Genomic DNA, 20,468 nt, shown 5'->3' with positions numbered 1-20,468 from the left:
TTAGCAAGCTTCCATTTCTGGTTTCTCTACTCTAATGAGCAACTAGCTTCAGGTTTGTTCACTGGCTGCAAGAATGATTAAGGTAATCTGGTTTAAACTCAAGGGACTCATGCATCTTTTCTCAAAATTCACTTTTTGATGAGTTTGCCAAGCAAGGAAGGGGAAATGCTATTCTCTTCACTGAGCCAGTTAAAATAGTTGTTCACCTAATAGGTTAGATTACATTCCCTACAGTGTGGAAACAGGCCCTTCAGCCCAACCAGTCCACACCTACCCTTTGAAGAGTAATCTGCCCAGACCCATTTCCCTTCTGACTAATGCACCTAACACTATGGGCAATTTAGCATGGCCAATTCACCTGACTTGCACATCTTTGGACTGTGGGAGGAAACTTGAGCACCCAGAGGAAACCCATGCAGACACGTGGAGAATGTGCAAACTCCACACAGTCGCCCGAGGCAGGAATCGACCCTACGACTGTGAAGCAGCAGTGCTAACCACTGAGCCACCGTGCCGCCCATGAATAAAGTAGAGAAATGTTGATATTACCAACGCACTTGGAAGCTATTAATAAATTTATCATGGAATTTTAAAGGAAAAGTTATTTTCCCAAGTGGACAATAGGTATTATTGAGAAAATTTTATCACTTTCGAATAGTAATTCCTCAACATAATCTGTAGCCAATTTAGTCTAATTTCAAGTCTATCTTTATGTATGCAATTTTCTTTAAAAATTACAATTAGCGTCTTTCAGGAATGTTAATGTTGTCAACAGTTACTGAGTCCTTTATAAGTGAAAGAAAGTTATTGATATTCACCTCTAGTTCTTTGTTCAGTTCAAACCAAGACGTTTGCACTTAGTGGGTAAAGTACTCAGCATGAAGTAATTCTGACTGGAAGGAAGGCAGCCAGCAACTAACACCATTAGGTCTCAATGCATCGAGTGATTTGAAGGCTCCCTGCGGCATTAAATCTGAGTGATTGCCGCCAGGTCAATTCATCATGATCCAAAGCAATGTTGACTGTGTGAACAAGGTCAAAGGTGGAAGTGGACAGACTAGTCTGCTCTCATGTTTACAAATGAGATTGGTAGCATAGCAGTGGTGCTACTAGACTGACTAGCCTAGACAGCACAACTGACCAATGTTGCAGCAGCATGAGTTCAAATCCTATTTCAGCAGGAATTTAAATTCTATGCGTTAGTAAATCCAGGAGAAATGCAAGTCTCAATAATAGTGATCATGCAATTAAAGGATTATTATTAAAACTGGTCCACTGATGTCCTTCAGAAATGTAGATGATAGGAATGGGAGTTGGCCATTCAGCCCTTCAATTCTGTTCCACCATTCAGTACAATCATGGTTGATCTTCCCACTCAGTATCCTGTTCCTGCTTTCTCCCCATACTCCTTGATCCCTTTAGCCCTAAAATTTTATTATAACTCCTTCTTCTTCAAAACATTCAGTGTTTTGACCTCAGCTACATTCTGTGGCAGGGCATTCCATAGGTTTACTACTCTCTGGGTAAAGAAATTTTTCCTTGTCTCAGTCTAAATAACCTAACCCATATCTTTAGACTGTTATCTCTGGTTCTGGACTCCCTGGTCATTGGGAACAGCCTTCCTGTGTTTCCTCTGTCCTAGTGTTGCAACCTTCCCCCACCCTTCTCCCTGACCTATCATCTTCATCCCCTCCCCCACTCACCTATTGTACTCTATGCTACTTTCTCCCCAGCCCCACCCTCCTCTTATTTATCTCTCCACCTTTCAGGCACTCTGCCTCTATTCCTGATGAAGGGCTTTTGCCCGAAAAGTTGATTTTCCTGCTCCTCATATACTGCCTGAACTGCTGTACTTTTCCAGCACCACTCTAATCCAGAATCTAGTGTTATTAGAGCCTAATAAGTTTCAATAAGATTAGATTAGATTAGATTAGATTACTTACAGTGTGGAAACAGACCCTTCGGCCCAACAAGTCCACACCGACCCGCCGAAGCGCAACCCACCCATACCCCTACATTTACCCCTTACCTAACACTACGGACAATTTAGCATGGCCAATTCACCTGACCTGCACATCTTTGGATTGTGGGAGGAAACCGGAGCACCCGGAGGAAACCCACGCAGACACGGGGAGAACGTGCAAACTCCACACAGTCAGTCGCCTGAGTCGGGAATTGAACCCAGGTCTCTGGCGCTGTGAGGCAGCAGTGCTAACCACTGTGCCCCATGCCACCCATTAATCATGGAGATTTGGCCATTGAATGTCAAAGGGATGATGGCTAGATTTGCTGTATTTGGAGCTGGTCATTGCCTGATATTTGTGTGTACGAATGCTATTGCTTTAATCAAAGTCTTGTTTTTAGAAGATGCTGAGCATCTGATATCCCAAATAACAGATCAATATTAGAACTCAGTTTCCTTCCTCTTTCCCCTAATAGACCAATAGTGATCTGAGACAAACTAAACTACTGAATGGATTGGATTGGATTGGATCCAAACACCAATAGTACACTTTCAGGTACCAGAGCCACCAACAATTACAAGACTGACAAGTATCAACTAATATAATTGAACTATCAGTGATCAAACCCATATATCACTATGACACTGTCGGGTGCCAGATTCATCCACTATTGCGAATGGAAAAGATAAGACCCAAATATAGCTATGAGACTGTTGATGATCAGACCCATATATAACTGTCCTAAATAGTTAAGAACCATGTCCCTGCACAACGATCAATGCTTTTACCTTCTATATATGTGCACAGACTTGGCAGAGAATACATCACCACCTAGCTTATAGTCTATGAGTGCTCAAATGCAAAATCTTTAGCTGTCACAGATTTTTAGCACAAATTCTTGCTGTGTGACTCGAGGGTAATTCATAAACTATCACCATGATAAGAAATAAATAGACTCCTTGAAACCTTACCAATAGCCTGGCACAACCTATTTCACGTTGAGATTTTTAATCAGTTTTCATATTTAGTCTAGCTGTACTTTAAAATTAACCCTAGCATCCATAATTCCTCAATTGGAGGGGGATATAAAAATCTCAAACATTGTGGAACTAAGTTACTAGCCTTGACAGCTGTTTCAAGGAAATGTTGCTTCCGATGATGACCTCATATAAGTTTGGCAAAAGAAGCTGAGAGATAACAAAACGTACGACTAAAATGATCTGATCAAGTTTAGACCATATAGAATAATGCTTAGGTAGATTCATATGACATGCACTTTTGTTACACATTCTGTAATTTGGAACAGGGCTGTCTTAAATTCATTACTCTGGTGGTCTAACCCATTGTTACTCAGAAACTGTGTGGTTACTTACTGGAAATGTTAGGACATCTTCAATAAAAGGCCAACCCACATTTAGTGGCAGAATTAGAAATAAAATACCACTGCATCATAAATGCGAAATGTTAGAGGCAAGACATTAGAGTGGGAATAACTCCTCAATCAGTAGCCAAGCAACAAGAAAGCAGTTTTAGAATAAAATAGATTTTATGGTGGGTGGACAAATACTACATTACCTATCATACTGATTAGACTAAATCAATAATTCTGTCAAGAAAGATTAATTATCATGTTATTTACCTACTTCAACTCTATAATTAAAGCATATTACATTATCCCTGTATTGCTGTCAGCATACTAGGATGTAGGAAGAGAGGTGGACCATTCAGTGCCTCATGCCAGCTGCACCAAGCATCTGAGAGGATTCCCAGGCCTCTCAGAGCCCAATTGAAAGGAGATAATCCCGTCACTTCAGCCTCTCCCAACATGGAAACCTTCGGAACAGCACTCTTCTCCTCTCACAGGCCTCTTTACACCCTCAAACTCTCAATCCTCTGGTCAGGTTTCCCACACTCCACAGTGGCTGCATGGGCACAACCTGTTCCCTTTCAGTACTTGCACTGGATCTCCCAGGCATGCCAGCGCTTCTTGTTCTCCAACAGCATGAACTAGAGTGGATTCCCTCACAAAATGTCACACTTGATAACCTCCTCTCTGAATACGATAATATCTTTTACCAGTTAAGTGCAGATGAAACTGAGTGAGCTTGTTTTCCAATGGGGAACTTGATAAGAGCTTCAGGTACAGCCACATTGTAGTAGGAGCATCAGTTGAAGCCCCATCAGGCATCATACACTCTAAGGTTAGAGTGGTGCTTGAAAAGCACAGCGGGACAAGCAGCATCCAAGGAGCAGGAAAAAATGACGTTTTGTGCAAAAGCCCTTCATCAGGAACTTTTGGGCTTTTGCCTGAAATGTTGATTTTCCTGCTCCTCAGATGCTGCCTGACCTGCTGTCCTTTTCCAGCACCACTCTAATCTTGACTCAGATCTCCAGCATCTGCAGTATCCACCTCCGCCATCTTACAGACTAAGTAAAATCTTACATTATAAAAAGCAATGCAGAACGGCAGGCACAGAACTTCACAAGTGAAACAGTCTTTTCTAAATCTGCTTTGCAAAGGAATACTCTTGGAATTAAACTGCTGACTCCAAAGGAGTCCCATTTGCTAATCAGGAAATGACTGATTAGCTAGCAAAGCAGATATGGAAAGATGGTGTTGCTTCTGCCATCACTCCTTGTCCATATTGTGTTAGAAAAGTCTCCATTGACAACAACCCTTCTGGACATAGATGCAGCATTGCTATACATGCCATAGGAATGGCCATTTTTAGATGTTTTGCCAAAGCAGGCATAGCCAATTTCAAATTACTGTTCAAACATTTAAAGATACATCATTTAGTCTGCTGCAGAACAGAACATAATTTGAGGGATAAGAAGAACAAATGGTGAAGCAATAGACCCATGAGATGAGTTATGGTACAAAGAGATCAATAGAAATGGCAGAGAACCTATTTTAAATTAGATTCTGGAAGATGTACTGATCCTTTCAGATGGTGTACCATGGTTGAGACCAGCCATCTTCAGACCATTCTCCATTAATCTGTGGGACTCGAGCATTGCAAAATTCAGAGTAACAGGCCAAATGTGTGCTACACTTTCTTGCAATGAAAAGAGATTGTGGAGACCTTGTATGTGTTTTCTAAACATTACAATTCTTTAGTATGTGTGGGCGCCAGTGCTTTACTGGGGTGGACAAAGTTAGAAATCACACAACACCAGGTTATAATCCAACAGGTTTATTGGAAATATCAAGCTTTCGGAGCATAGGCCTTGCGCCAAGTGAAATGACAAAGTGACAAAGGGGCTACACGTCGAAAACTTGTGATTTCAAATAAACCTGTTGGACTATAACCTGGTGTTGTATGATTTCTAATTCTTTCGTAAGCAGAGCTGTTTGTCCAGCTTTAAACATCTTACATTAGCAGACAACCAAAACACGTAAATCCGAAGCATTGCAAGAGAGTGGGGCAGACAATCTATTGCTCTTGAAACTGAAATTGAAAACAGCTTGAATATGAAGTATCACAAAAATGGTTAGTTGGCCACCAGACGACACTCCAGACAATAGGTTTTCTCCTTCAGAATACAATTGCAGAAATACAAACAATCAATTTACTTGAGTCTGAAACATCAGACTTTACATTTGGATTCAGGGAAAACCATTATTGAAAATCCAGCTGTCTCTTTTCAAGGAAAATAGGTCCTATCTTCAAGAAGGATTAAATCCATGTTCTTATTATACAGAACCTGCCCAGGAGTAAATGCACTCTCAGTTAGATGAGGAAGTCCTTTCCAGTGTAGAAGGCTGGGTCATTACTGAAAACAAGTGAAACTTCAAAGTTTTTGACAGCCAGTAAAGGGACTGCAGAATCAGAGATATCATGGGTTAAGAAGTTAGAAATATCTTCATTCTTGCAAGGAAAAGGTCTTAAAACAAATCCAACTTTTCAGTTAGGATAAATGTAGCCACAGGTAAAGGGAATTACTTTAAGTAAACTTTAGTCATCTAAAGAACTGATCATTGACCGCTATAAGAAAGGAGGAGAACGTGCTCCCATCTAAATCAATGGAGCTGAGGTTGAGAAGGTGGAGAGCATTACGTTCCCAGGAGTGTCGATAATGGACAATCTGTCCTGAACTTCCCATGTAGATGCGACAGTCAAGAAGGCACAATAACGTCTCTTCTTCCTCAGGCGGTTCAGGAAATGCGGCCTGTCCATAAGGATCCTCACCAACTTCTATAGATGCACCATTGAAAGAATACTGTCTGGGTGCATAACAGCAACAACTGCTCTGGCCAGGACCGTAAGTAACCACTGAGAGTTGTGTGCACTGCCCAGACCATCATGTAAGCCAACCTTCCATCCGTGGGCTTCATTTACACAGCCTGTTGCTGCAGAAACATCATCAAAGACCCATCGCACCCCAGTAATGCTCTCCTACAGCCTCTTCCGTTAGGCAGAAGATACAGAAGGTTGAACACACGCACCAGCAGGTTCAAGAACAGCTTCTTCCCTGCCATTATTAGATTGATGAATGGATTCTCTAACTTCAAATAATGTTGATCTCGCTAATATTGATATTGCCAAGCATACACCGTGTGTTTCAACCTGTATCTCTCTGACCGAGTGTTATCTTTTTGCTCTATGCTTACTCCTTGCTTACTATGATCTGCCTGTACTGCTCATAAACAAAGCTTTTCACTGTACTTAGGTACACGTGGCAAACAATCAATTTTTACACTGAGTATAACTATTCAGCATGTGCTAAAGGAATTATGTTATCATGGTGTCAGACCACATGGAACTGAAGTCTGGATTTGGTGGACTCCAAGTAAAATGTCCTCACTTACCATCCACTGTATATAGTTTGTACAGGAAAGCCTGTTGCTGTTCATTTTCCAGAGTGCTGATCTCACATTACCACATGTAATGTTCCTGCTTCTAGGCCAGAACCTTTGATCTCAAGTCCCACTCCAGCATCCGACAGCTGCAAAAGGCAAGTCCATGAGGTGGACAAACAGGTTGGACCTAAAAATCCTCCTGACACCAACAGGAAGAATGTGTAAGAGTCGCCTGGTTCATCATGATTGGTGCAGAATGGCACTCTTGCAGTTATCTAGCCATTGGAAACAGGATGATGACCCATTCTGGGAAAAAGTAGTTATGGAAACCAAAATAAGGACATGCATTATTTGCCTTATGCATCATTAGACATGAAAACATCTCTAATTTTCATCTTCTGCCATGTTATTTAGAATTAATGGTTTTGATTTTTTTCAGATAACACCTATTTGTGCTGTGTTGCATTCTTAAAATCTATATTTATTCACCATTGCTTCAGTGAAACTCAGCATCTGCAAAAACATAACCAAATTGTCTCATTAATATTTCTTTGATGGAATTAGTTCTGGTATCAGCAGCAGAAACATACACCTGTCATGAAAAGCTTACTGTACATGGTTGCAGGTTCAATATTTTACGTTTCTTAAAATAGAATTATATTGTAATAAGCAAGAGTAACATCATGACAATGTGATGCCTGTCTTTGTGTTCCCAGGTTTTCATCTTCTTTGATCATGTTTCTTGTTTCTTTGCACTTTCATTTGACTTCTGTTCTCCCTGCCATTCACACATCTTTGGTTTGAATCATAGTAGTCATTAGAATTTCATACTTTGCAGTAGGCAAAGTTGTACTATATCTTTTCTGTAATTCTGTGGGGAATTTATCAGTTTTTCATTTCTGAACGGCATTTCTTTTTAAAGCGAATTACAGATCTGCATGAAAGTGACTTCTGATGTTTTAATGTCATCTCCTTGTCTATCTGCAAGACTTGTGATTGAGGAAATAGTATGACAGTGCATTAGGGACTTCTTTAATTTAGTTCTTCTAGACAACTGTTATCAGTGGATAAAATTCAACAAAACATAGTGTGAATTCCACACATACATTATAAGAACATCAGTCTCCTTGGGACCATAATGCCCATTAAAATATTCTCCTGGAAAATATTGCACTTTAAAGTTCATGCATGTCTAATTAAAATAGTGAACATTTCCTAAGCTTTGGTGAAGTAATGTGTTTGAACATTTTCCTTTCTCCTATTGAAATTGAAGTCTGATGTAATCTGAACTGATAGGTTAAAAGCTGTTCTCTCTTATTGCCTCTTTGACAAAGGGAAGTGTTGGAACTAAATAGCACTCATTTCAGAGACAGAACTTCCTTTAGAGGACTCTTACCTTCAGAAATAGCCCTGTGAAATATATTTTACTCAATAATTTTAGGAATTAGACCCCAGATTAAGAAAAACCTTGCAATGAATTACCATATTGACAAGAAGGACAATCACTAATTAAGAACACGAACTGACAAGGATAATAATACTTAGAATTCAGTAGTCAAGATGTAGCATGCTACAGACAGTCTATCTTTCCACCCTCTGGAAGTATTAGCTCAACACATATTATTCTTCAAAATTTGTCATTCATCCTCCAAGTTCTCACTATTTACTTTGGCTTGTAATTTCCCAATGCTTCCAATTTAAAATGCTGATCTTTGAATTTTAATCCCTTTCTGTCTCAGTCATTTTCTCCATGCCTACAAGTCCCACAGACCTTCAAATTTTTTTGGAATCTTATCTGTTGGGTATCTACACCTAGCAACCATTGTCTGCTTACCTTCAACTGTCAATGGCCTATCCTTCTCTGCCCCTCTCTAAATGCCTCCATTTTGCATTAATTCTTTATAAACCTTATTAAAACACACATTCTTCAGCAAGCTAATGTCTCCTTCTTTGGCTTGTAGTTCACGTTTGTCTGATTGCACCTCTGTGAAGCAGGATGTTTTTATACAATGAAGGCATTATATGAAGGGTTTTTTTGTCATACTCACCTGTACAGGCTTTCCGTCACTATTGGCCAGCATTCAGAATGAGAACTGAGAGTTCAAAATCTTTCTCTGGTTTAATTAAGTACGCACTCATTATATGAATAGCAGAATGCAAAATGGTGTTATATTTAAATGTTTCTATGTTGGATCTAACATCTTAGTTAAATTAAAGGGAAATGTTGTATAATAGGGTGAATAAACCACAATTAATTAGCTTTAGTGTCTAAGTTGATGGGTGTGTGTCTGTTCTAGTGATCTGTCTCTTTGTGAGGTAAATGATTCATTCTGGTACCTTATACAATAGCAAGTTTCCAGTGCCGTGCAAATTCTTCGAGAGCATTTAGAACAGAAACTATAAAATGGTAGGTTATTCAGAACTGAAGGATTGACCTCACTTAAAGTGCATCAAAACTGACAGCCATAGAAAATGCAACCTAAAAGCAAAACTGCAAGAAAAGCCATTGATTTGTTGTTTTGATGGTAACATTTGCAGAAATGGTCTCCAAACGATTGACATAACCACTGGCAAATCTTGCAGTCTCCTATTGTTAAAATGTACTTTGACTTGTACAATCATTGCTGGTCTTACATTTTGGAAAATGGATTATTGGTTAAAAAGAGTAGGGAATGCAATTCAGAAAAGTGTAGAAAAATCCTGGAGTCGCCCACAACAAATTTAAACTTGACTTTTTCAGCTGACTTACTTATGATTTATGTCATGGATATCATCTTGGCACATCTTTCCCAGAAGTCAAGATGTTGTGCTTCCCAGTGTACTGAGAACCCGGGAAATTAGGTTTCTTCTGATTGCTGATGGATGATAATATCACAGCCTTGTGATTCCAAACTGATCAATTGAAACCAAAAAATTGAGGAATTGTAAATCAACTTTAATCTGCCAGCTATTTGGTGATCATGAGTTTTTAATGCGTATTGTCATGACTGTGAACTCAAATACATCAGTTGTTCTGTTTACTTACAAGTAATAAACCTTCAATTGGAAATTTTAATTCTCCAAATGCTCATGTGTGTGTAAATGTACTAAGGCAGCCAAACATGTAATGGAGGAATAAACAGCTTGAAATATTTTTTTCTGTGAGCTCAGAATATTCCTAACTTTAGCTTTACAACCAATGAAGTACCTATACTTTAAAAACATGGTCGCTGTTGTAATGTAGAAAATATATCAGCATTCACAAAGGACATTTTTGCGTGCAGCAACAAATTGCTAAACCATCAGCTTTAGGATGTTGGCAGAGAGATAAAAATTGGCTTCTCTTTAAATTATAGCACAAACATTTTACATCCAGCTGAGAGGGAAAATGGATCTTCCATTCAGTATCTCATGTGAAAGCTGACAGTGTAACATTCCTCAGTATTATCATAGATTATAGATTCAGAAGTAAAAATCAAGAAATAATAAAATGGTCGTCGAATTGTGAGAATAAGATAGCAATTAACATAAAAGAAAATCCAAAATGTAACAGGTTAGTCAGAGGAGAAATGGGATCAAAGTACATAGTTGAGTTATTAAATGAACTTTTTGCATTGTTGTTTATTATGGAATAGAAGTTTGCCAAAGTTGTGATAGACAAGGAGGTTGTTCAGAAGCTGGATGAAGATAGAGAAAGATAAAATATTGAAAGACTGGCAGTTCTTCACATGGATAAACCAACCAATCAGGATGGGTTGTAACCTAGTCAATAAAATGTGGAACTGGAAAGGCACAGCAGGCCAGGCAGCATTGGAAGAGCAGGAAAGTCAGTTTTTCAGGTTGGGACCTTTCATCAGGGCGTAGTGGTATGATGGCATACTGACTTCTACATCGCTGAGGCCTGACACCAAACCTCTGACACCTTCTCCTACCGTCCCCTCGATCATGACCCCACTTCTCATACCAAACCATCATCTCCCAGACCATCAACAACCTCATCACCTTGGGAGATCTCCCATCCACAGCCTCCAACCTGATAGTTCCCCAAATCTGCACTGGCCTTTTCTATGTTCCTTTCTCTGGGTTGTATCCTAACATGCCAAGAGTAATGAGAGTAGACTTTTTGTAAATACTCTGTAGGTACAGGGATAATATGAATGGTCTGGAGAATTGCAAATTTTACACCATGTGGCTATTACAGGGTAGTTGTGTTGTCATTAGTAGTGGGGAGGCTTTAAGAGAGAACAATATAGGTGAAAATTAACAGCCATTTGGACAAAATGAGAGCATAGGGTGGATTTGTTTAGGGTCAATCAGGTTTATGAACTTGGTTGTGCTTTTTGATGAGCTAACAGAGAGAATGGATGAGAACAGTGCAGTTGATGTTCTTAATGTGGAGTTTCAAATGGCATTTGACAAAGTACTACATATTAATCCTGTTGGAAAAATTAGAAGAAAGTTGGCAGTAGCAACATGGATTCAAAATTAACTAAAATTAGAAAACAGAGTTCTGGTGAATGGCTATATTTTGAGAGAGGAATACAGTGACATTTCCCACAGTTTGGAACAAAGACCACTGCTGCTTCTGATAGACATTCATGACTTGGATTTAGATTGTGGGACATAACTCTGAAATTTGCCGTTGACGTGGAGCTTAGAGAAGTTGTAAAGAGTAAGGAAAATAGTAATGAACTTCATAAGGATAGAAGCAGACTGGTGGAATATGAGAAAACCTGTCAGCTGAAATTTTCAACTTTAAAGTACAAGGCTATATATTCTGATACGAAGAAACCAAATATATCAAATGGTACAAGTTTAAGGGCAAAACACAGAGTTAATGGTAATATTAAGCAGTTAATAATATATGGGATTCTGACCTTTACAAATGACATTATAGAGTACTGAAATTAAGTCTTCATGCTAAATATACATAAAATACCACTTCAGTATCAGCTAGAATATTTTTCCAGGCACCACACCTTAGGAAAGACACAAAGGCTTTGAAGACAGTACAGAAGAGATTTACTGTAATATTGGATGAGCAATTTACATAGATATAGCTATAGAACTGGGGTTGTTCTCCAGAGAGCAGAAGGGAATAGAGATTTGATAGCAGTATTGAGTAAATAAAGAGAAACTGTTTCCACTGTCTGCAATGTTGATAACATGGGGAAATAGGTTTAAGGTGTTTGACAACAGAGATGATTCCAATGAATGTTTAAGTTTTGGAAGGAATGCCTGATGGGATAGAGGATGCAAACTTAATATGAACCTTCAGAGAGGAATTGGATAAACAATTGAAGGTGTCAGCATTACTGGAGTATCGAGAAAGTGCAGCAGAACAGCAATAATGAGATTGTTCTTTAAAAGAGCCACAGCATCTTCAAGGGACTGAATGGTCTCCTTCTGTGCTGTACTATTCTACGAAGCCTCAGCATCACACTTTAGGAATCACATGGCTGTGTCTCTGCGTTTTATCTGATTAATCTCCATGGGATCTTTGTTACAATACAAAATATAGAAATGCAAGTTGTTATTAAACTATAATTTGCCTAAACAAATACAGTTACCTTTCAACTTTGCGGTAAATTAGAGGAAATGTTATGATGAGAAATATCGCCTTTCTGCAGCTGGTGCTTGTACCTAACACAATCTCATGCATCCAAAGATCATGACTAACAGAGCCAGCTGATGAGCTGTTTGAAAAGTTGTTGTCCAGTATGTTTTGCTTCCACTGTGAAAGAAATATACCACAAAGTAGAGCATTGTCCTCCAAATGCCTTGAACGAGTCCTGAATTCAACTCTGTCAATCACTAGGGCATTGTTATATTTGCACCACTGGTTTTAACACACTCAGAATGTTGTAAGCATTTCAATGGTAGCAAAATGGCTTGGTAGGAATTATCATCTCCAGATGGCAAGGATTTCTCCTCCTTTAACACCTGCTGTCATTAACTCAGGATTCAAATTGGAATTTTGTTTATAATTCTCAGCAGATTGATTCCAATATATTTCCCACCTTCTGTGCATTGTAAGCATTTTATGAGTTCTTTATTGGTGTACAAACCAAATTACAAGTCTATTGTGTATACCAAGTATCTCCCCTTTGGAAAGGAACAATTGCTGGATTTACTGTAAATATTGAATAGTTGCCTGGCAAGCAAGATGTTAATCCATAAAAGCTTACTTTATTTGATTATGACTGCTTACTCAGTTAATTGGAATACCCTGCTGAATAGATGATGTAGTGGTTGAAATGTGATAGGAGATTACTAGCAATATCCTTGGGCGGTCATTTCAATGCAATATTGATATCATGGGGATAAATACAACCGGAGTTACTAAATATGTACAGCCCTAAATGTAATAGCTTTTCACTAGAGGTTTGTTTGGCTTTGAAATTTTGATTTATTTTAATGTAAGTAGTACTTAATATTTTGGTTGCTTTGAATTCAATATCATTTACATCCATTTCATAATTAGTTTCTCAAGATCACACCCTGCCTCATACAATATTCTATTCTGTTGTTCAAGTTTCTCCTCTCCATTATGTCTATTCTGAAGATGCCACTTACCATTGGAATGCCTCTGACATGACCTCCTCTTTCCTTAAACAAAGGGTCCCCACACATGGGTGTTGGCAGGAAACGGGTTCGACCCATCTCAAGCACTTCTGCCTTCACTCCTTCTGTTCCCTCCTGGAACAATAATAGATTTCCCTTGTCCTCGCTTTCTATCCCATTGGTCTCTGTATTCAAAAGCTCATGTTCTGCCATTTCCCCAATCTCCAGCAGGATGCCAACACCAAATGTAATGCAACACCTCTAATTAAGAAAGGAGGGAGGCAAAAGAAAAGGAACCATGGGCTGGTTAGCCTGACCTTGGTTGTTAGTAAGACTTTAGAGTCCGTTACTTAGGAGGAGATTGCAGAATGCTTGGAAGTGCACGGTAAAATAGGGCAGAGTCTGCACAGCTTCATCAGAGGGAGTTCATGACTGACCAATCTTTTGGAATTCTTTGAGGAGTTAACAAGCAAGTAAGGCAAAGGAGAGCCAGTGGACATGATCTATTTGGATTTCCAGAAGGCCTTTGATAAGTTGTGCACAGGAAGCTGCTATATAAGATAGCCCATGGTTAGGGGCAAGGTACTGGCATGCATAGAGGATTAACTGACTGGCAAAAGCAGAGAATGGGGATAAAGGGATCTTTTTCAGGATGGTAGCCACTGACTAATGGAATTCCACACAGATCCATGTTGGGACCAGAACGTTTCACGTTATACATTAATAGCCCAGATGAAGGAACTGAGGACATTGTTGGTAAGTTTGCAGATGTCACAAAGATAGATGGAGAGACAGGTCATGTTGAGGAAGAGGGGAGGCTGCAGAAAGACTTGGACAGGCTTGGAAAGTGGGCAAAAAAGTGACAGGTTGAATACAATGTAGTAAAGCTTGAGATTATGCACTTTGGTTGGAAGAAAAGGTGTAGAAAGGTTTAGGAAAGCTGAAACACAAAGAGATTAGGGAGTCATAGTTCAGGATTTTCTTAAGGTTAACATTAAGTTTCAGTTGACAGTAAGGAAAGTAAATGCAATATTAGCAATCATTTCAAGAGGGCTAGAATAGAGAGCAAAGATGTACTGCTGAAGCTGTATAAGGTTCTGATCAGACCACATTTGTAATATTGTGAGCAGTTTTTAGATTAGATTAGATTCCCTACAGTGTGGAAACAGATCCTTCAGCCCAACAAATCCACACCAACCCTCCAAAGAATAACCCTCCCAGACCCATTCCCCTACATTTACTCCTGACTAATGAACCTAACACTATGGGCAATTTAGCATGGCCAATTCACCTAACCTGCACATCTTTGGATTATGGGAGGAAACTGGAGCACCCGGAGGAAACCCACGCAGACACGGGGAGACTGTGCAAACTCCACACAGACAGTCACCCACGTGAAGTTTTGCACCTGTGTTTTCGGAAAGAAGTGCTGGCATTGAAGGGGGTCCAGAGGAGGTTTATTACAATGATTGCAGGGATGAAGGGCTTATTATATGGGGAGCAGTTGAGGACTCTGGGTCGGTACTGACTGGAGGTTAGAAGAATTAAGGAGGATCTGATTGAAACTTACAGATGACTGAGTGGCCAGGATATAGTGGATGTGGAGTAGTAAGAGACACTAGGACCTGAGCATATAGCCTCAGAGTGAAGGGACAACCCTTTAGAACTGAGATGGGGAGGAATTTCTTTAGCCAGAGGGTAGTGAATCTGTGGAACTCCTTGCCACAGAGGGCTGTGGAAGACACGTCACTGAGCGTATTTAAGACTGAGATAGATTCGTGATTAGTAAATGGATCAAGAGTTGCAGGGAGAAGGCAAGAGAATGAGGTTGTGAAGCAGATCTGTCATAATCAAATGGCAGAGCTGATTGGTGGGCCAAACAGCTGAACATGGTCTTATGATCTTATGGCCCCTCTCCTCCACAGCCAGCATTGAACAGGGACCATTCACTCTCCGATGCCTTGGTCCACTCCTCCATCAGTCCTTACACTTCCTCACTCCCCCTGTGGAGCTTTCCAACACAATCATAGATGCAAAATTTCACCATCTCCCTCCTCACTGTCCAAGGCCCTACATGCTCTTTCAAGGTAAAGGAGCTGCATTTAGTTGCATTTCTCTCAATCTGGTCATTGTTCACAATGTGGTCTCTTTCACATTGGTGAGAACAAATGCAGACTGCTTTGTAGCACAGCTGCACTTCGTATGTAAAAATGACCCCTTACCTTCCAGTTGCTATCTTGCTCCCAGGCTCAAATTTCCATGCTGGGCCATCTGCAGACTTAAAACAAGGTACAAGAATAACACCTCATTTTCTCTTTAGCCACTTTACAGCCTCTGGTACTCAATATCAAGTTCCACAAATTCAGAGCTTAATCTTTATCCTCCATTTCTCTTACATCCTCTTCCTTCCTCTTTGGTCATATTTTGTTTGTATCTTGTTGGCTTTACTTTCAGCAGCAGATCAATTTCCTCCTTCCAACACCTTCAGTTACACCCATTTAGCATTTCTATTTCTCCTTCGTCACCATTAGTGCCCACTTTCGTTTTTACCTTGGGCACCCTCACCAAAAGTTTTGCCCACTCCTTCCTCTCCCCTCTGGCGACTAGTTAAAAAATACAATTTTCCAGCCTATTTCAGTTCTGAAGAAGAATCACATCAGACTCAAAATATTCTGTTTCTTTCTCCACAGATGTTGCCAGATCAGCTGAGTTTCTCCAGCACTTTCTATTTCAGATTTGCAGCGTCTTCAGTATTTTGCTTTTCTTCAAGTCTGCTAACCTTCATTCACAATGAGGGCCTTCAGATTGACAATGTTTTTGATTATTTAATCAAGCGATTGATTTATTTTTGAACAAAATCTCATAAAACACAATTAGCCTAAACACCACTGAACAAATGTGGTTTTTGTGGAATCATTTGTCCATCCTATTCTTTTATTAATTGTCGTGTTAAACTATGTAGCAAAGTTGCTGAGTTCTGAAAAAGATATCATCAGGAAAATATTGCTTCCAAAACAGAAAATCTTCATGTAAACAACCAAACTGGCTCTGCTGGACTAAGATTGAATCAATCCTTTACCTTCTGATATTTTTCAAATGTTGAAACAATGAATTTAAAGACATTATTTTGACCCAGGATGCTACCTAATGTTGTGTTTAGGTTCTATAGAAGTTGTCAATCATTACATTATTCAAATCAAGTTTGTTCAAACTGGTGGTTTCCTTCTTTTGTTTCAAATGCTCCTCTAAGTTCCAATATTTAATTCTACTTCATTCAATTTAATATATTGTTAACTGCACATGAAGTGTACATGTGCACATGATGTAGTGTAGGGGAGGCAATGCCTAGTGGTATTATCACTAGACTATTAATTCAGGAACTCAGCTAATGTTCTGGAGTCCCCATGGCCGATGATGGAATTTGAATTCAATAATAGAATCTAGAACCATTGTCAATTGTTGGAAAAACCCATCTGGATTACTAATGTCCTTTAGGGAAGGAAACTGCCATCCTTATCTGGTCTGGTCTACATGTGACTCCAGACCCACAGCAACGTGGGTGACTCTTAACAGCCGTGCAGGCAGAGATGAGCAATAAATGCTGGCCTAGTTAGCGATGCCCCCTCCCATGAATAAATAAAAAAACACTAGACGGGGGAGACCAAATGTGGATTGGGTGATTGGATTGTTGAACACCTCTTACCTGCAAGCATGAACCTTCCAACTGCGTGTCATTTTGATACTTTATTCTACTCCCATTTTGACCTCTCTGTTATTGCTCTCTTAGACTATCACTGATTACCTTAGTGGAAGGCCAATAATGAATGGCTCACCTTCAGACTGGGGAGTTCATGGTCTCCCAGGTGCAATATTACATGTTCTGTTCATCGGTCAGATTTCCAATATTTGCAATATTTTAAGAACAATTTTGCCCAGCTATCTGTGAAAACAATGTGGGCCTGGTGTTGAATCTGGGTCTCAGTTATTCTGTGCAAAGCAGTAGCAAGCTAAGTGGTGCATTTATCAAATTGTCCATAAGAGTGGTTAAGAGGAATGTTCCATTTGTTCAAATTCATAAAGAAAAGATTATAGGAGGCTCCCATGTCGGATGCTGCTTTGAGGACTGGTATCATTTGCAGTTTTCCCAGCTGGTAATTTCTTTACTTAAACTCCAGTCTCCAGTAAGAAGACAGATTCTTTAACAAAATGAAAATAACTTTTGGATCTAAGAATGTTGATCCCAGCAGGTAATGTGAAAATTTCAAGTTCTCAAGGTAGTTGCAAGCATGGGATTCAATATGCTCAGCAATAATAAAAAGAAAATTACAATTAGATGATTTGCCCAGATACTTCCTCAGGACACAAATGATGTGTATACGTAGAGATCAGGTTGTCACCTTGTCAGATTTGCTTCTGCTGCCTTCTCAGCTGCTCTGTTCTGTCATCTCTTTGCTCCCATAGGATGAAGAACTGGTCCGGGAGAGTCGCTTTAACTTCAGTGGATATGGGATGGGTCATTGCCTTCAAGTCAAAGATGGCACAGCTGTCAAAACAGTGGCTCCAAATCCTCCACCACCACAGCCCAAGGATGCAGAGGCCATCAGAAAGAAGTTCGTTGACAGAGCAAAAAGAATTGACATGATATCCCGTGCTGCCTTCCCTCTAGCATTCCTCATTTTTAACATCTTTTACTGGATTACGTACAAAATTATACGGCATGAAGCTGTCCATCAGCAGTAGGCAACATTCCACCAGAAGGTCTCCCTTCACTTGGACTGCTCATGACCAAGTTATGCTAAGTTGTCTTTGTTATTTGCTGACTGTGTTTCTCACCAAGTGACTAACCTAGATTGAAAGAAGGCTGAAAATGTTTGCATTCTACTTGGCCAGCATTAGAATGCTACAATATTAAAACTTGCCATAATGCACTATTTTGCCCATTGGGACATGTTCTTCCAGTGTCTAACTTTGGCTGATAATTTTCCCCTGTAAACCTATCCAGGCCAGTTCTGGCAAACTGTGGTAAAGGAGCCAAGTGTTCCAGGTTAGAGGCCAGGCCTTTGAGTGGGGAAGAGAGGTTGGGTGTGGTGACTGGTGGTGGCATGGAGATGGTAGAGGAAGAAAGCATCTAGAAGAATAAAGCAAGTCTACAGTTGTTTCATATTTTTAAGGAACGGTAGTTTTTATGGACATGCAACAGAAACAAGATCACCCTTTTTTTTTCAAAGATTGGTATGTTTACAATGGTTCCAGTACAATGAATCAAGAGTGGACCAAAATTTTACAAGAAATCACTGCCTTTATATTAAAACAATGTCCAACTGAGCTACATTTCATTGTCATGTAGATGTTAGATATTCACCAGAGTCATTCTGTGCTTTGAAAAATTATTTCTACATATATATATATGTATATGAAAAAAACATATACTTTGATATTCTAATAGAACATTTTAAAATTTTCACACTTCAGGAAGATATTAATCATTAACTTGAAGTAGTAAAATGATGTTTTATGTTGTGTAATTTATTTAAAGGCATATATTCAGATTGCATACACTTCTTAATTTTTTCTTTGAATTTTTAGGGAGTTGTGCTTTAAAAACACTCTGTTGCTTTGTTTCATATGTATGTCAAAGTGCCAAACTGTAAATATCTTGTTGTGTGACTTTCACCACTGTATAATTAACAAGATGGTTGTTTCCTTAATGCTGTAGCTCAGTTTAGCCTTGTAAAGGTCTTAATGCTGTAGCTTTTTATGTTAGTAATAAGTGAAACCAATAGCATTTAGACAGGTTATTGTGTCAAAGAATATTAAACACTCCTAATTTATTCCTAAATCTACTTCTGATATAAAATGTTTATTGTTCTTCAATTTGAATGCAATTGGAAAAACAATTAACCTTTCTTTGCTGGTGTGAGGTTATTTTGATCAAAGGAAGACTATTAAAGGAGATTAGGAGTAGATATGTTTTTATTTGGAAACTGAAAGACTGGTGATGTATTTTTTTCATTTAGCTTCACTTTCGCATATCCCTTAAAGAATAATGTCTAGGTCAGTAAATCAAACCTTCCAGAAATAAGAATCTGTTCACATCTACCTAGCCGCAATGTAAATAAAGTGGCTACAATTTATTTTGTTCCTTTTTCAAAATAACTTAAACCCCTTTCTGCCTCTGCCAAACAGTCATATAGCATGGAATCTGACCCTTCAGCCCAACCAATCCATGCCAACCATAATCCCAAACAATCCCGTCTGCTTGCATATCTCTCCAAACATTTCTTATTCATGTACTTGTCCAAATGTCTTTTAAATGTTGTAACTGTACACACATCCACCACTTCCTCTGGAAGTTCATTCCACACATGAATACTCACCATGTAATAAAATTGTCCCTTTTGTCTTTTTAGATCTTTCTCTTCTCACCATAAAAATGTGCCCCTTAGTCTTGAAATCCCTCACTCCAAGGAAAGGATGCCTACCATTTACCCCTCATGATTTTATAAAGCTCTATCAGGTCAACCCTCAACCTCCTACGTTACAATGAAAGAGACTCCCAGCCTATCCAATCTATCCTTATAACTCAAACCCTCCATTCCTGCAACATCCCAGTAAATCTCTTCTGGATCCTTTCCAATTTAATAATATCCCTCCTATAGCAGGGTGACCAGAACTGGACGCAGTACTCCGGAAGAGACTTCACAAATATCCTGTTCAAAATCACCATGACTTCCTAACCCCATACTCAAAGTCTGAGCAATGAAAGCAAGTGTGCTAAACACCTGCTTAACCACCCTGTTTACATGTGACACAACCTTCAAAAGATTATGTATCCGAACCCCTAGGTCTTTCTGTTCTACAACACTCCTTAAGACCCTACTTTTATCTGTATAAGTCCTGCCCTTGTTTGTTTCACCAACATGCAATACCTCGTATTTATCCAAATTGAACTCCACCTGCCACACTTCAGGCCATTGACCCAATGATTTAGATCTCTTTAATAACCTTCTTCACTGTCCGCTATACCATCAATTTTGGTGTCATCTGCAAAATTACTAACCAGGTTTTCTATATTCTCAACCAAATCATTTATATAAATGACAAACAAGAGTGTAATGTACTGCAAAAATCATCTGGTAACACAATCTTGGTAACAC

At 39.3% G+C, this 20,468-nt stretch overlaps 1 protein-coding gene across 5 annotated transcripts in view; it reads left to right on the top strand.

The window, feature by feature from the left end:
• Positions 1-19,570, top strand: part of glra2 (glycine receptor, alpha 2) — a 189,584-nt gene extending 170,014 nt beyond the window's left edge. For all 5 annotated transcript variants that reach the window (XM_043700569.1, XM_043700568.1, XM_043700572.1 and 2 more), the window contains one exon: positions 17,773-19,570. In XM_043700569.1, coding sequence (XP_043556504.1) covers positions 17,773-18,051 — 279 coding nt within the window. In that variant the 3' untranslated portion in view covers positions 18,052-19,570. The remainder of the gene's footprint in view (positions 1-17,772) is intronic.
• Positions 19,571-20,468: the final 898 nt, after the last annotated feature.

Source organism: Chiloscyllium plagiosum, chromosome 12 (assembly GCF_004010195.1).
Source record: "Chiloscyllium plagiosum isolate BGI_BamShark_2017 chromosome 12, ASM401019v2, whole genome shotgun sequence".
Classification (NCBI taxonomy): domain Eukaryota; kingdom Metazoa; phylum Chordata; class Chondrichthyes; order Orectolobiformes; family Hemiscylliidae; genus Chiloscyllium; species Chiloscyllium plagiosum.
The sequence above is the reverse complement of the archived record's forward strand: the minus strand, read 5'-3'. Positions and strand labels throughout refer to the sequence as shown.